At 39.1% G+C, this 17,504-nt stretch overlaps 1 protein-coding gene across 1 annotated transcript in view; it reads left to right on the top strand.

Moving 5' to 3' along the window:
- The window catches only part of gpc6b (glypican 6b), a 128,223-nt gene that overhangs the window by 77,576 nt on the left and 33,143 nt on the right, over positions 1 to 17,504 (top strand). Inside the window, exons 5-6 of the mRNA XM_037686994.1 lie at positions 14,855 to 14,985; positions 15,608 to 15,751. Of these exons, the coding sequence (XP_037542922.1) occupies positions 14,855 to 14,985; positions 15,608 to 15,751 (275 nt within the window). The remainder of the gene's footprint in view (positions 1 to 14,854; positions 14,986 to 15,607; positions 15,752 to 17,504) is intronic.

Below are 17,504 nucleotides of genomic sequence, written 5' to 3'. Positions count from 1 at the left end.
TCAAACCATGTAACCCAAATAAGAAAACAATACTCAACCCTGAAAAGTTAGAAACTTTGAGCCTGTCTCATAATGCAGACATGCAAAATCTTTGTTTTGTATCTACAATCATTTAAATTTTTACTTTAATTTAGCAGATAAACTTTAAAAAAACACCAAGTTTGTTTTCAAATTATTTTACAGCCCCAAAGTTCTTTCAGTCAGCCTGTCAGTTTAGGCATTTTGTTTGTCGCCTCTTTGTCGCGATGCTCTTTTTCTTTTCTCTTCCTTCTTTTCTGCGCTCCGCTGTCATATTTTCTGTTGTCCACCATTGTAAAATAATATTCCCTGACGCTCCTCCCCAATGTGTAAGATGCGTCAAAAGTGGACCAATGACAAGCAAGCATTCAAGATGGACGTTTGCCAGAACAAATTGGAACATTTTTCATCGGTGCTGTCAAAATCATCATAGTCATTGATTAAATTCTGACACTGTCCATTCACAAAAACATAAAACATCCTTCGGGGCCCCTGAAATGCCGGGGCCCCGGGCTGCAGTCCCTGTAAGCCCCTGCTAAAATCCGGCCCAGGTGTTTGTTAAAGTTGATTAACTGTGGCAGGCATTTTGAATTATTATGACTTCAAAGATGATTCTGTCGTAGACTTACATCCAATGATTTCCTTCCCAGAGTTTTATTTAAATCTGTCCAGCAATCGATGGTATATTTTGCTAACAGACATACTGAACTAGTATTTTTTTAAATAAGAGCTACTGCATAGGTCTTGTACTATCTATAACCTTTATAATGTGTGATGGGTAGGCCTTTCAGCTACTGACACACAAGCTAAAATGTTGTGCTTCTACCTGGCCTATCCATGGCACAATTCTTTCTGTTTGGACCTCAGACAAGGAGAAACAGATTGTCTGCTGTGTGAGATGTATACATATTCATTCCTTTTGCTAGCAGTACAGCTTCGGAAATGCCAACTAAATATCAAAACCTGCAGCCAAATTTGCATGCCTATGAGATATCAAACAGCCTGATTTAGAATTCACCACAGCTCTAATTGCATTGTGGGATGTGCCATTTGCCGTGCATCACAGTTGTTTTCTAGCTTCCTGTTTCATGGAGACCATCTAATAAATGCTTAATGATACAGCAGAGGTTTTTACCCAAAGGCGTGGGAAATTAATAACAAAAAATAACATTTTTATTTTAAGATTAAGTCATAATTTAACGTGATTTCTTATATTGTCTTGAAGAACTGCAGCTATGCACATAAATGATTGCCTAAACATTACAATGAATGAAGGATTTTTATAATTTCCACAAAGAGATAGAGTATGTTTATTTAGTTTAGAATTACTTTTAAGCATTTCCCTAGTTTTCTTTTATATTCATCAAAAACAAAAACAGCAACAGAGAACATTATCTGAGAGAGACTATTTTTTTATAACGTGCTGGGAAAATGCATTATCTTGTCAAAAGCAATGTTACTGACGACGGATTTGTTTTGGGGTTTTTTTAAAGGTACTGTAAGCATTGACATCTACTGCATATCAGTAATATTCATTTCATTTGTTACTTGTTTGTCTAGAATTCCTTTACATCTTCACTTCTTCTTCTTCTTTTGGCTTTTCTCTCTTCAGGAGTCTCCACAGCGAGTCATCCTCCTCCACCTCACTCTGTCCTCTGCATCCTCTGTCCTCACTCCAACTACCTCCATGTCCTCTCTAACTGCATCCATATATCTCCTCTCTGTCTTTTTTCCTGGCAGCTGCATTTCTAACATCCTTCTACCAGTATACCCAGTGTCCCTCCACTGGCCATGTCCAAACCATCTCAGTCTGGCCTCTCTAACTTGATCTCCCAGTTGGTCAACCTGTACTGTACCTCTGATGATCTCATTCCTAATCTTATCCATCCTTGTCTCTCCTAAGGAGAACCTCAACATCTTCATTTCTGCTACTTCCAGTTCTTTCTCCTGTCTTTTTTGGCCACGTCTTTGTCTCCAGACCTTACAACATAGCTGGTCTCATTTTTATTTTTTTTATTTTTTTCATTTATTTAGCCTTTATTTATACAGGTAGTCTCATTGAGCCACGGGAACTCATTTTCAAGAGAGACCTGTTTAGGGAGCACATGGTGGGGGTTAAGGGCTTTGCTCATGGGCCCAGAGTGGGGCGAATGAGAGTGGGGGCAAGTGTGAGTATTTCACCTACCCCACCCACAATTTTGATGTTGTCGGGGCCGGGGCGTGAACCGGCGATCTTCGGATCACAGGCCCACCTCTCTAACCTCTGCGCCACCACTCCCCCCTGTCCCCCCTGACCCCCACCTCTCACCACTGTCTTGTAAACTTTGACCTTTGCTGACACTCTTTTTGTTGCAAATCACTCCTGAAACTTTTCTCTATCCACTCCAGCCAGTCTGGACTCTTTTTCACCTCTTTACAACATTCCCCATTTTCCTGGACCGTGGACCCCAAGTACTTGAAGTCCTGCACCTTTGTGACCTATGCTCCTTGTAGCCTCACTGTTCCACCAGCCTCCCTCTCATTCACACACATGTACTCTGTCTTACTACAGCTGACCTTCATTTATCTTATTTTAAGTGCATACCTCCACCTCTCTAAGTTCTCTTCCATCTGCTCCCTTTTCTCACCACTGATCACATCATCTGCAAACATATTAGTCCATGGGGATTCCTTCCTTACCTCATCTGTTAGTCGATCCATCACCAGCCAACATCAGAGCAAAGCTTTACATCTTCACAAACATAAAAAAATAATAATAATAAGTATGTGTTCATTATTGCATTAGCAACAAGGCCTTTTATTGTTCTTCCTCAGAGCTGTTCTTGTCCACTTTTTCCAAATCACGTTTGAGCTTTGTGAATGTGATCCAACAGCATTTTTACATTTTTTAAAAGGCAAAAATAGTGGAACGCTCAAGTGAGCGTTCAGTGATTAAACCTCCAAGACATCTTAAACCCTAATTAGTAGAACGATCTGATGCTGAACAGCTGATTATTGCACTGCACTGCTTAGTTTGATTAGCTGCTCAGTTCACTGCTGATGCTGCTTGAGTGGAAAGCTTCACATCACAAATCCTGCTCCAGGTTTAGAGTACTCTGGTCTTTGTGCAAAATTGAGCAGTCAAAAGAGTTCTGATGATATCCTCTGGCTTCGTTTCTAAACAATAAGCCTTTAATTTTTAAACGTATAGTTCAGAAGTCGTGCCTACATTTATTAGCTCATGTGACTAAAATTAAAGAAACGTTGACAATTTTCATCATTTTCAAAAGAAGAATAAGTTTCAAAGGTGCTCAGATAAACATGAGCTTGAGCACACAAGATTTAGTATAAAATAAAATAGAGAATACAAACAGCAACTCTTTGTCATGTGAAAATGCATAAGTATAATCTGAACCTCACCCAGAGTGTATTTCTGGCTCTTTTTTTTTCCACATTGAGATTCTCTGCTGTGCATTGTGGCAGCTGGTCCTGCTAATAGTTTGCATCGTATTGTTCGTGAGTCCCTGTCGTGCACTTGAGAGTGAGGGGGCTTTTCACACCTTCCTGCACTGAATAAACTGCATTCTTGGTATAAAATATCTCCCGCAAAAAGAAAGATAAACCAAGGTCTGCATGATTCTTTTTTCTTACACAAAGAGCTGTTTAAAAGGCTCAAGTCATGAAATATTTTTATTTTACAGCTGAGTTTGTTTTGCTCTGGCGTTCTGCTATAAATTTGAACTAACAGTCGGTGACTATGATGGACTTTTGAAGTGATACTGTTTGCACTGAAGGAAATAAGTGCTTTAATTTAAAATCATATGGCTTATTTTCACTGACCTGGATATCTGCAGCAAAATTCATAGCAATCTGCTGGACTTGAGCAGCCTTTTTGACTTCTCTGTGTGATTTATAAAAGAAACAACCTACCACTGTTATGCCTCTGAATCACCAAGGCTTAAATGTGAGCTCACATTATGACTGGCTTGATTGGTGTATTTGTTAATGACCAAATGTAGCTAAAAGAGGAGTGTGTATTTAGGTTTAAATTGTGCAAGAATTTTGTAAACAAGCCTTAATAATTTGTTTAAACAATGATTTTCTAATGGGTTTATTATTATTTTTTTTTATTTTTTTATTTTTTACATTTCAGTAAAGGATACCAGTTATACCAATATTGTCATAAATATTCGCAATGCAAGTGTTAACAGTGACGATTGCAAAAAGCAGACGAGTATAATTGCTTTCCAAAGCAAGACACAGATCTGGATAAGATGTGTCGAAGTTATCAAAGGTCAGTGATGATTAATTAGAAGTATTGTTCATCAGCTGCCAGCTTAGCTATTGTTTTTTCTTTTTCTCTTTTTTTTTTTTTCATTTTTTAATGAAAAACATTCTTAGATGAAATAAACTTGTTTCCCTTTTCTTTTTACGTCCTAGTTTATAAGATTTGCAAACCAGGGATCAGTTTAAAGGGCTCAGCATACTCCATCCAAAACCGAACAGTTGACTCGTGGTCACGGGACGTTTGTTTTCACACAAACATTTCAAAGTCCAAGAGACATGACACTGAGCTCCTGTGAAACCCATCCCATTGCAGTATACATCGCTGTGCAGGTTCCATCCCACCAGGGTCTACACTCCGTCCTTGCATCTGCCATTGAGCTACAAATCTATCATGAAAAAAGCACCACACTTTTCAGCAGACAGACTCCTCCATGCACACTGTCTGCACATTCTCTATCCAGGAGTTTATGGCCATTTGACTAATTTAGTATTTTTTAAAGAGTCATACAGCTGAATGTCCGAGTGCATTTCCACATTGACAATAATGCCCATAAATTCCTGACCAACCACACAATACTTGACGCATATGTCTGAGAAAATTAGCCCGAGCCTTGTGTTGAGAAGAAGGGGGCAAAGCAGCTCTGTGAACAAAATGACACGATTTTTGTCACGCAACTATATCTGGTAGAGCTGATTTTGCAGCTTCAGATGGAGTATGCAAGGCACTTAACTGAGGTGGAAACAATCACAGCAGATACTGAAAAAACAATTTTATTTAGAAAAAAAGAATACCGGAACTGGAGGGAAGTAAAGAGTCTGCAAGAGAACCTGGCACAGGAGTTGATTTTGGTCTCCAGGTGAGTAGTAAGTAATCAATAATTGGGGGAGAATCAGGATTGTTTGTTATGTTTATTTCCTTTTTTCTTGACCTTGGTACTAATGTCACCTTGAAACTCAATAGTGGTAAATAGAAATACAAAAAGATTACTGTTACCTCCCTGCCCCGCCACATTTCCCAAATTGTTGCCACCAAGTAGCTTAGGTCATTTGTTTGGATGACCTCTGTAAAAAGTGGAAATATGGTTAGGATCCTATAAAAAGGACCACAAAGTACGTGAGTGGGTGGGTTGAGGGGGTGTGGCTGGAGGGCAGAAGTTTAAGGTACTGGTTTGTGAGACATGGAATGTAGAGTGGATTTTTATAGAGCAAGAGAATTTTAGACAAACAGCTGAGGGTTTGATTATAGCATTTCATTTCAAATGGTCTAAGGAATGATGTTGTATGTCTTGAGATGCAAGCCAGACCTTTGGACCAGCAGCACACTTTGGTGCCTGATTTTGTATGTAGCCACCAAAGCCTTTTTTTGTTGTTGTCCTAAACAGGGTCACTTTGGTTTAGTATCATACCTGGTACCAGCAGCAAATGTGATGCTGCTCTGATGGGACAGCAACTTCAGTTTCCTGAACTGGATATGATGAAGGTAAGTAACCCAGGCATGCCTCAAAGGGAGAGAGTCCAGTTTAAAGGAGGTCAGGGTGTTGTGAGTATATTTGATCCAGGTAAGGTAAGTACTCCAGAACAAAAAAAAAAATATTGTTGATGATAACTGTGAGTGCAGTCTCAAGTTCTTGGTTGAGACATTCAGTTTGGCCATTTGACTGAGGGTGGAAACCAGAGGACAGATTGAGGCTTTGAAAAAAAGTCTGCCTTCCAGACTTGAGCTATAATTGTAGGCCATGATTGGAACAGTTATTTAGGAAAATGCAATGGATTCTAAAGATGTGTTGGACCAATTTCAGAGGGATTTCTAAAACAGTGGAGAGGTTGGACAAAATAATGAAGTGCACCATTTTGGTGAACCTGTCTACCACAATTAATTGTGTTATCAGTAGAGGGAGGCAGTCCAGTGACAATATCTACCAAAGATGTATGGACAAGAACATTGGGTTGCTAGGATTGTAGATGCCTAATGGAGAATGGTTGTCACTTTTCTCTTGTACACAAACTAAGTAGGCTGACATACTTCTGGAACCACTGGCTCATTGTGGACCACTGAAAGGTTCTGTAGAGGAAATCCAATGTAGGGTGACATTAGTTAAGTAGATTGGGCTCATTCTAAGACTTAGAACCCAACTACCAAAGGCAGGAAGACTTTCAGGAGGTTCTATTCCAGGGTCAGGTTCTGCAGTTTGACCACCCTTCACGATAGATCAGTTCTCAAACAATGCAAGATGGAGGAAGGATGCTCTCTAAAGTCGTGAACTCATCCATTTGGGAAAACGGTTGAGAAAGGGCATTGGATTTAATATTTTTGGATTGTGGATGGTTGGTAATAGTAAAGTTTAATCAAGCAAAAAAATATAAATTAAAAAAAGAATGGAATTACTGGTATAACTGAAGGGACATAACCAAAATCTGTGGGGTAAGGTGGAGCAGGCATTAGTTTCAGTTTTCAGGTAGGTAGTAAAGAATGATCGGACGAGAACTAGGATATATTTTTTTTATGTTGTTTCCTTATGGCAGCACGGTGGCGCAACTGGTAGAGCTACTGCCTCTCAGCGAGCAGGTCCTTGGTTCAAACCCCGGTCCAGGGGCCTTCTGGGTGGAGTTTGCATGTTCTCTCCGTGCATGCGTGGGTTTTCTCCGGGTACTCCGGTTTCCTCCCACAGACCAAAAACATGCATGTTAAGCTGATTGGTAACTCTAAATTGTCCCTCGGTGTGAGTGGGAGAGTGAATGGTTGTTTGTCTCGTTTGTCTCTATGTGGCCCTGTGATGGACTTGCGACCTGTCCAGGGTGTACCCCGCCCCTCGCACAGTGATTGCCAGACATGGGCACCAGCGACCCCCGTGACCCAAAATGGAATAAGTGGGTAAAGATAATGGATGGATGGATGGATGGATGTTTCCTTATGTACAGATCATGACAGGATGCAGGATGCCAGCTTTTAAGGGAGAGAGTGACATCAGTGTGTTCTCATGTTCAAACAGTAGCAGCCTTGCAGGTGAGATGAGGAGGAGAACAGGTAAGAGGCTGAGCGACTGAGCTGCCTTATCTGATTTATTTTGCAGAGGAATTGCAGGAGGGTCTTCAGTAAGTGAATGCAAGAACAGTTCCCAGGAGCACACCGACAATTCTTTGAAGGTACACTGGTAAGTTACAAATGTTAGTTGAGGGACATTGTAGTCTAAAATTTTCTCAGATTGTTTTGTCGTTTTAGTTCTCTGTGTGATGGTTAACATTCCAACAGAGAGTTGTGATTCAGCCAAGACTTAAGTATGCCCAGGAGTTCTCAGGTTAACAAGCTGCTGGTGTGTTGAGGGCTGCCAATAAAGACAGTACCTCCCTCTCAAGCTCGCCCTGAAACTGAAGCGGGTCATAGAGAACAAAAACGTATAAGCTGAAACTCTGACTGTTTATTAGCTATTAAGTTTTAAAATTGTTCATTTAGTTTGTTTTACATGTTTGACATGTCCTTGTATGAGTATGAAATATGCATTTGTTCAAGGACCTAAAAAGTTTCAAAAGGACAGATTGTCATGGAGGGACCGTGTGCCTTTCTCCTCCTTTCTATTTTTATACTGTTTCATAGTACTATATTAGTTAGGTGACTGAAGTACAGATGAGCTCCGCTTTGCAAAATCAAAATTTTACTGGAGGCCATTTTTCTTCCTGTAAAACTCTTCTGAGCAAAAAGCCATAGACGGGCCCATTCACTTTTATAATTTGTCCTTGTCTGCAGGAGGTTACCGCTGGCTGACATAGGCTGAATTTAAGTGGACATCAATCTCGATAAAGAGGCAGAGTAATATTACCTTGTCTACTTTTTTCCAGTGGCAGGCCTACCATCACAAACTGAAACCTTCAGCTTTAGAATGAGTCAAAAGTTTTACCATGTTGTGGTTTTATGTCATGGTGACTTTTATAGCTTATGCCCACCATGTCCTATTTTTAAGAGAACAAGATGTGTCTAATTGCATGGCTGTGTCATGATGATAAAAAATTTTCTTTGGCTAGCCTGTAGCTTATCTTTGAACACCAAAATGTGATGCAAGAAAAAATTTGGCTCAGCGTGGCATCCATGCTACCACAAACTGGACTTCATGTACTCCTCATAAGCAAGTCATTAATTCTCCATGCAGGTAGTGTCTTCTCATGCAGTGCAGAAGCCATTCTTCCTCAGTGACAAGCTAGCATGGATTTTTTTTTTTTCATTCTCTTGCATTCCTCTTTTTACTATATCATCTTTTCTTTGTGATGCCTCTATCTGTGTCCCCACAGCTATGTATAAAGACAAAGCTAGAGCTATCTCTTTGTTGAGCCCATCTGATAAGTTACAGATAAGTCACTTCTGTGGGGAGAGATTGCCAGAACTTTTGAAGCTTGAGGCAATTTTCCTTTCTTTTCTTATGAAATATGATTTGGTCCCAGTTGGCTTTTGTTGACCTAATTTTATTCACTATTTACACGTTAGCTTTAACTTTATAGCTTAGTTTTAAAAACTAAAGTGTGCAAACATATATTATATAGCTGCTCAAGTTTTGATGGATTTTGTTATACTCAAATAATATAAAGAAAAATATGAATAATTATATTTTTTATGTTTTATTTTATTCTTTATATTTTTATACATAAAAATATTTTAAAAAATGACAAAGTTTTAAACAAAACAAATCTTGAGCAGTCTGTTGATGACTGTCAGTTACTATCACACCAAACTTTATCTTAAAAAGTGTAAAATAGATGGAAATATTTCAATTTTTGCATTTGCTAAAATTGATCATCTGAGGCATCCATCTTGAATTGAGTTGAGTCATCAACACATATGTAGACACAGACACATTTTTTACTCTGGCTCTCACTCAAGGTGGATGCTCCTGCTCTTCGTCCCCCTGTTCTTCTTCCTCCTGCTTTGCTCTCTGTGTGTTTGAAGCTCCTGGTACACATCTCCTGACTGAAAAATACTATTATGGATCTGGTCAGCTGGACTTTCAACGTAATCGCTAAAATCTTTTCAACACAATGACAGGATCCTGGAGAACCCTTTTGTCCGGCTGACATTTACGCTGTGGGATACATCAGAGATCCTTGAGGAGTTTGGCAGCTGATGTGTCTCTCCATTTTGACTCCGGAGGACGCTGAAGACGTTTATATATTTGGATTTATGATAGCAGGGGTTCTGCTCTTTGGCATCGGCAGGGCTCTGTTTTTATCAACTTTTAAAGAAGACAGCAGCAGCAGTTTCGACCATGACAAAGCTTCCGAGTCAGTGCGAAGGTTTGGTTCATGCTACGAGTACTTAAAATCAGCTGATCTACGAGCTAAACCATAAGATGGAGGCGATTTGTGAGAATCGCAGGCCACCTGCGGCTCCTAGGACTCGTCAGCATGTTGGGATCGACTTTAGAAAGGGGCTCATAACACAGATCAGTGGAGTGGAATACCCATAAATTTGGCCATTTTGGACCAGAAAGTTCCAGCAGGACTCAAGGCTGACAAGACAAAAACAGTCTGCCTGAAGAAATATCAACAATTGTGGCTTATCTGAATCTGACTCCCCCGTTTGGCCTCGGATACGAGCCGAATTTCCACTGGGACATGGGTAACTAGGGACAAAGCTGTGTCTATGTGCAGGCTTATCAGAACTGCCAGCTGAAATAACATCATTAGAACTGTGGCCTATCTAAAAGTGCTATAGACAAATCTCAGCGTCTTGATGTCAGATGCAATGTAATGTGTCTATAAATGTGCTTGCTGGTAGAGTTTTTTGGTGTCTCAAATCGTGTCCTGATGGGATCAGATGTGAATAGATCTTTTTTTTGTAATACCACTATCTTTCCTTATGGTTCTTACCCTTTTTCTATCGAAAAGTATTCAAATAAAAAATAAGGAGCTGCGCTTTTTAGCAGCAGCTACGTGCACTCCGCCCATCTTTCGGACAACTGTACGAATATAATCTCACTGTATCCCAGTACAATGACAATTTGTTTATTCTTATTCTGCCAAAATTGGATGAACACCAACTCTATAGAGACTTCAGTAGAGTTCAAATTTAAGTCCATGTAAATTAATTGTTTTTTTTTTTAAATCCCCTAAAATATATTTTTTCTCAAGTGTTGAAGTCTGTGGATTTGTGTAGTTCATACTGTGCATTTATATGTAGAAATATTCATTCTTCAGTTAATTTTAGCAGTATTTCATTGTTTGATACCTAAAAATACTCTGGTTGAGTGTGGAGGTGAAGGTGTGGTGTGATGTACGGCCCCACATCTCAACTGCGCAAACTCTGATTCCAAAAATGCAACATGGCAACACACAGAAAATAGGATATTTAAGCTCTAATTTTGCATAAATGTACGAGGCGGAGACACTCTGTTCATATTTTTCTCATCAATGAGTTTACACCAAAGATAATCAGTTGTACATGTCCAATAAATGATTACTTTCAGAAATGTTTAAATAACATCTGTGTTGCAGTTTGTGATATTTCTCTTAAAGACTGCCGGAGTGAATTCAGAAAGTTAACACTAGTTTTAAAATCTCTGGTACAATAAGTGTTGCTCACAGTATGTGCTGGGAATGCTGTTCAACAACTATATTTTAATGGAATATGATAAATGTGCTTATTTAAATACTTTGTTTGCAACAGGGGTGTAATAAATTGAATTGGTTTGGTTAATTACTGTCAACACAAACGCTTCCTTTACTTATAGATAATAATTCAGCACAGTGGTGTACGATTCAGGAGCTTTTCTAGAAAAAAATCAAACAAAAAAAACATTTGGAGCCGAAGCAATCTTTATGTTAAGATCTCAGCAAGCATCACAGGCTCTTTGCAATTCACAGTGTAAACAAACAGAAGAGCTCTTCAAAGGCTGAGACTTCGACATAATTGGAAAGGAAATGGAGCCAGGACTGAGCCGATGTTTTTCTGCCTTTTTCATCTCCTGTTAGTGATCCCAGAAGGCTGAAAAGCTGGACAGGTCTTCTATTGAGGAACTAAATTGTTAGATTTGTTGTTGTTTTGTTTGCTTGCTTGATTGTATGTTTCTCGTACAGTATTGCTCTTTTTTTTTTTTTTCTTTCTTTGTGTTTATCTTATCAAATTATATTTTGGCGTCATCTGTTATTTTCACATGTGTGGGTGGAGTGGTTTAGGCTGCCACCTTATTTATGTATTTATTTATTTATTTTGCAACTGGCTACTTTCTGCATTTCTCCGGTGAATAAATAAATAAATGGCTGTTTAAGTTGGTGCCGTCATGTTAGAAGTCATTGTTTTAACAGGGTGCAAAAAACAGGATGACCTTGTTTAGACACAAGGTAATTGTAGTCAATATGACAGCCGGCTGGTGAGATCTAGTCCTGGGAGATCTGTGGGAGCAGAAACCTGTCCTGCCTGTCTCTGGATCTGAAACGTGCTTAGCAGAGAATTAGGGATTTGATGTTTCTTATTATTTGCCATCCAAACTTGTCAAAACAGTGACTGTTTCACTTCAATGATCTTAATTAAAAGGTCAGATCCTTTGAAGTCGGGTTCTGTTAGAACAGTATGAACAATTAAACTAGTTTTCTCCAATCTGACGTCGTTTAATGAGCTATCTGGTGCAGGTAAAACACTAATTGTTCATAACCTTTCCACACAGCCCCACTTGAAAGGATCTTAACTATTACTGTAAAGATCTGATTGAACATTCGCTCACTGCAGTTTCAAGGGGAGAGTGCAGCTCAGGTCTGAAGGAGTTAATATAAAAACCCTGGGGCTAAGAGCACTTTAGCACCTGTTTCAGAGCAGTATGAAACAAGTCACCTTGGTACTGTGAGTTCTGCACTGCTCACACTTGTTAAATACTCTGATGAAACATCTTTCTGTAAAGCTGTCGGAGCTGATAATTGAAAGGATGGAAACAAATCGAAACAATAATGACAAGTGACTCGTGTTCAACAAGGCTTTCTGGCTTCTGTCCACAGATTAATAAATCTCTGACCTTCTGGCTGCAAATGAGCTTGACTTTCAGTTTGTATTAGTTTTATTCTTGTTTTAAATCGATAGCTCATTAGCACATTTTGTTGTTTTGTTGACTTAATTGAGTTGTTGTGCAAAAAACAGAGTTCACAGCAGAAATCATTCATGTCAGTTATGGGAATAATGTAATCAAAAATGAAAATGCTGTCTAAAGATCTGAGTGTAGTTTACAACACTGTGTTTTTATCTTAATTTTCTATCTGTGTTTGAGTTCACATTTTAAAAGAACATGGAGCCAAATAAGTGTTTTTGACCTAATTACTTAAAACACTTAAGAATAGTTGGTGGTTTTGTATCTTAGTTGTTGGAATACATATTTCAAATTGATTAAGCATATCATTGAAGGTTTTAAAAAATTCAAAATAAGTTTTGTTTGTACCACAACTGGTCAGAGCCCAACACTAGACCATGAGACGCTCAGGAAGCCAAACAGAAAAAAGGTGAAGGGTCATAATTTCTGCACTTTAGCTTATGGTGCAGTTTTACAAAATAGCCGAATTTTCCATAAACATAACAAATAATTATGTAAAACACTAGCAAATACGCAGAAATACATATATATATATATATATATAATTTGAGTGAAATGAATTCAAGTTGGGCAGCACGGTGGTGCAGTTGGTAGAGCTGCTGCCTCTCTTCGAGCAGGTTGGCCAAGTTCAAATCCCGGCTGGGGGCCTTTCTGGGTGGAGTTTGCATGTTCTCTCCGTGCATGCGTGGGTTTTCTCCGGGTACTCTGGTTTCCTCCCAAAGACCAAAAACAAGCATGCTAGTCTGATTGGTAACTCTAAATTGTCCCTAGGTGTGAGTGAGAGAGTGAATGGTTGTTTGTCTCGTTTGTCTCCATGTGTCCCTGTGATGGACTGGAGACCTGTCCACGGTGTACCCCACCTCTCACTCATTGATAGTTGGACATGGGCACCAGTGACTCCCGTATCTGAAAAGGAAGATGCAGGTTAAAGATAAATGGACTGCACTTATATAGCGCCTTTATATCTTATTGAGACACTCAAAGCGCTTTACACTACAATCTGTGTCCTCATGTACCCATTCATACAGCACTCTACTAGATCTCTACAAAACTTATTGAACAAATCATTCTAAAGAGACTAATCAGAGCTTTATCACATTCATACACCGATGGGACACACATCGGAGGCAATGCGGGGTTCAGTGTCTTGCCCAGGGACACTTCGGCATGTGACTGCTGGTGGATTCAAACCCCCAACTCTTGCATTGGAGGACGACTGCTTTAACCACTCAATCCCAGCTGGTTGGATGGATTCAAGTTTAAATGAGTTAAATGACATGTTCCTCTTGACAGACTTTAAAACTGAACCAAAAAACACCTTTTCTAGTTGAATAACAAAATATATTGGGGGAGTGGTGGCGCAGAGGTTAGAGAGGTGGGCTTGTGATCCGAAGATCGCCGGTTCACGCCCCGGCCCCGACAACATCAAAATTGTGGGTGGGGTAGGTGAAACACCCACACCTGCCCCCACCCTCATTCGCCCCACTCTGGGCCCATGAGCAAGGCCCTTAACCCCCACCATGTGCTCCCTAAACAGGTCTCTCTTGAAAATGAGTTCTCGTGGCTCAATGAGACTAACCTGGATAAATAAAGGATAAATGAAAAAAAAAAAATATCGCAGCTAGCTTTGTACTGGAAAAGTACCAGGTCAATATCCAAGTACATAATGGGCTGTATTGTTGATTGCTATCAAAATGTTAAACAACAAAAGTACCCCCTACCCCCACCCCCTAAAGTTGTTCTGCTTTTTTTTTTTTTTTACTTTATCATATGTTGCTTTATAAATGTGTTGGTTCTACATCATGTTTTAGGAATGACAACTTTTAAAGTCAATCTCACGCTTCTTACTTTACAGCTTAACTAGGCTGGTCACACTCATATACAGTAGAATGGCCTCAAATAAATCTGGTTATACCAAGAAAAACTTGTTTGACGTACCCAGTTAAAGGAGGCAGGCTGTGGTAAAAAATGTTTCAGTGAACCTTAAACTTAATATTGATATTAGGCAACAAAAAAAAAAAAAAAAACATTGTATCTCCAGTTTTGATCCTTTTCTTGTTTTAACAGAATTCTATTCTTCATCCTTTTCTTCTATTTGCAGATTTTATGGGTGGCTACGCAATAAAACGTGTCAACTTTTTAGAATTTGTGACCACACTATTTAATTAAAGACGTTTTGTTTTTTCTGAAAACTTGTGTTTTTAGCGGGATGATGTTACCAGCTGCAGCTATATATTAATTTACAAAGTCATTGTCATCTTTAAAGAAATTGGGTGGAATTTTTGCTCCTACATTTTGTCCAATTTAATTCAAAAAGCTGCTCTTTGTGTTCATGGAGATAGTTTTTTTTTTATGTTTTTGATTAATCTTTGCTTTTTGCTCCTTTTCACACAAGCAACCAAATCAAGCATTTAAACAGATACTATAGTTCTTCTAACACTGATCCTCCAGACCCTCTCCTTTTGTCTCCTCCCTGTAACACCAATACTTTTGTTATTTGTCCACTGTAACAGATGCCATGCTGCTTGTAGCACAGAGGCTCGAAGGGCCTTTCAACATTGAGTCTGTCATGGACCCTATTGATGTCAAGATATCGGAGGCCATCATGAATATGCAAGATAACAGTGCCCAGGTCTCCTACAGGGTAAGTGAAGGAACAAAACGTTGCACAGCAGACAATCTTTTTACAAACTCAACAAGGAGCTTGCTAGTTAGTCTTTGCCTGTGTCTAAGGTGTGTGTGATGCAACACTTTCTAGTTTGGTTTAAGTTTAGGTCATGTTTCTGAATTACATGTTCCAGTTTGGTCGCTTAATCATAGCTCGACTAACAGTATTTAATGTGTTTCCTGTGTTTAAGTGCATTTTTGTTTGACCACAAGATTGTAGTTATAAAGAAAAAAACAAGTGGTCACGAGGAATACTTTTCTCCCTGCACTGATTTGGATGCCATTTCCCCGTCCAAGCTGAATGTTTTCTTGGTTTTCTCATGCAACACATGCAGTTTTGTTTAGGCTTTAACTATGTGTGGTGTTTTCCCCAAAAGCCTGTAAAAACTGAAGTCCACCACCTTAAATAGCATCGGTCACAGCTCCTAACTAACTGACTTATAAATGTGGTTACCGTGTGTTGACTTAGAGCACACTGGTGGTGTGGGGAGAATGATTCACAGGATCTTTTTTTTTTTAAACATGTTTTCTCGTATTTCTGCAACCAAAGCTTCTCAAACCACTGACAGCTGTGTGCCCATGTTTTTTTTTAATTGCAGGTTTTTCAAGGCTGTGGCCAGCCCAAACCTGCAGGAATCACGAGGTCCACTCGTGGTGTATCGGATGTGTTCAACGCCCGCTTCAGGCCCTACAGCCCAGAGGAGCCACCCACCACTGCAGCTGGCACGAGCTTAGACAGACTGGTAAGGACACAAAGCTGACGCTACTGCTTTCAGAAGAGACGCACCAACTCGGTGTAAGCATCATTTGTCTTCCCGTCTTGACACTGTTGATTAAAGCGGATGATTTGCCACCGTATGCCCCCGGAGCCGGAAATTAATTCTTTGTACTTGTCCTCCCGCTCAGGCCCCTCTATCGATTTGTGTTTGTTAACAAATCAACAGCTTTACCCCCAAAAGGGCAGAGGAAGGTGGGATGCACTGTGATCAGCACCCTCCTCATCTCTGCGTACTTGGCAAACAGAAAAGAGGAAAAAAGGATAAAGGGAGATGAATAGTTTTGTAAGGCTGACCACACGTATTGTTGCTCTAAAGCTCACCATCACTTTCAGTCATCGGGTTGTTTGTTGGATGAAATCTCGGATCAGGGCAAAGGTTATCAATAGACACACAATCCAGTTCAAATTAGAAACTGAACGTTTCAATGTGCATCATTATAATGCACTGTTTCTTTTTTTTTTCCAGTTTTCTATATAATAAATGTAATCATGTGTGCTAAAGACTAGAGAAATGATGGTAGTGTAACTGCAGCCTCCTCATCCAACATATTTAAAGCTGCCTTTTTCAATTTACAGGCGTTTGGGTTACTAATAATGTTTTTGAGCATTTTAATTTCTTCTCAATCTCAAAGTATATTTGATGTCTTCTGTACCGCTGTCGCCTTTTATTTAGTTTGTGTCCATCAATTATTTCTTCCATTTATGCTCAATTAAATTAATGAGGATTTTCTGTTTCCCTGCCTCTTTACGCTGCAAACCAGAGGATTGTTTGGAGAACGATGCAGCACAGCGTAAGATTCAACATTTTGTGCTCGTGTTTTTTATTGAGTCTGTTTTGTACTTTTTTGTGCTTTTGGACTGAAACAAGTTATTCTTTAAGGCGGGAATGTTTTGGAGTCAATGGACTATGTAGTCTCATCATTTCCAGTCGATAATCCTTGTTAGTCCTAGCAGATTAGCATCAAGTATCATAAACACATTCCATTTCAGATGAGGTTCAGTGTTGCACCAACTGAGAGTTATAACGTTACAGTTGAGATTTTTAACACCACAGGCGTTGCAGTCCTTTAGCAGGTCAAGACTTTTATCAGAAATCCAGCATGCACTTTTGTCAACCACCATACTGAGTCTACTCCGTTCAGAAGAAGAGATTTAGAAACTAAACTGGACTGTGAGATCCAATGTGATGTTGATCATTTTAATTTTTTACTTTTTGTTTTGTTTTTGTGAAAAGGCTGTCTTTAAAGTCTGACTTTATTCACTTACTCTGAGCTTTATATATACTTCTATTTCTCTCTCTCTCTTTCTCTCTCTCTCATTCTATCTATCTATCTATCTATCTATCTATCTATCTATCTATCTATCTATCTACAGTATCTATCTACAGTATCTATCTACAGTATCTATCTACAGTATCTATCTACAGTATCTATCTATCTATCTACAGTATCTATCTATCTATCTATCTACAGTATCTATCTATCTATCTATCTATCTATCTATCTACAGTATCTATCTATCTATCTATCTATCTACAGTATCTATCTATCTATCTATCTATCTACAGTATCTATCTATCTATCTATCTATCTATCTATCTATCTATCTATCTATCTATCTATCTATCTATCATCTATCTATCTATCTACAGTATCCATCTATCTATCTACAGTATCCATCTATCTATCTATCTATCTATCTATCTATCTATCTATCTA

This window comes from Nematolebias whitei, chromosome 13 (assembly GCF_014905685.2).
Source record: "Nematolebias whitei isolate Nwh7 chromosome 13, NemWhi1, whole genome shotgun sequence".
In the NCBI taxonomy this organism is placed as follows: domain Eukaryota; kingdom Metazoa; phylum Chordata; class Actinopteri; order Cyprinodontiformes; family Rivulidae; genus Nematolebias; species Nematolebias whitei.
The sequence above is the reverse complement of the archived record's forward strand: the minus strand, read 5'-3'. Positions and strand labels throughout refer to the sequence as shown.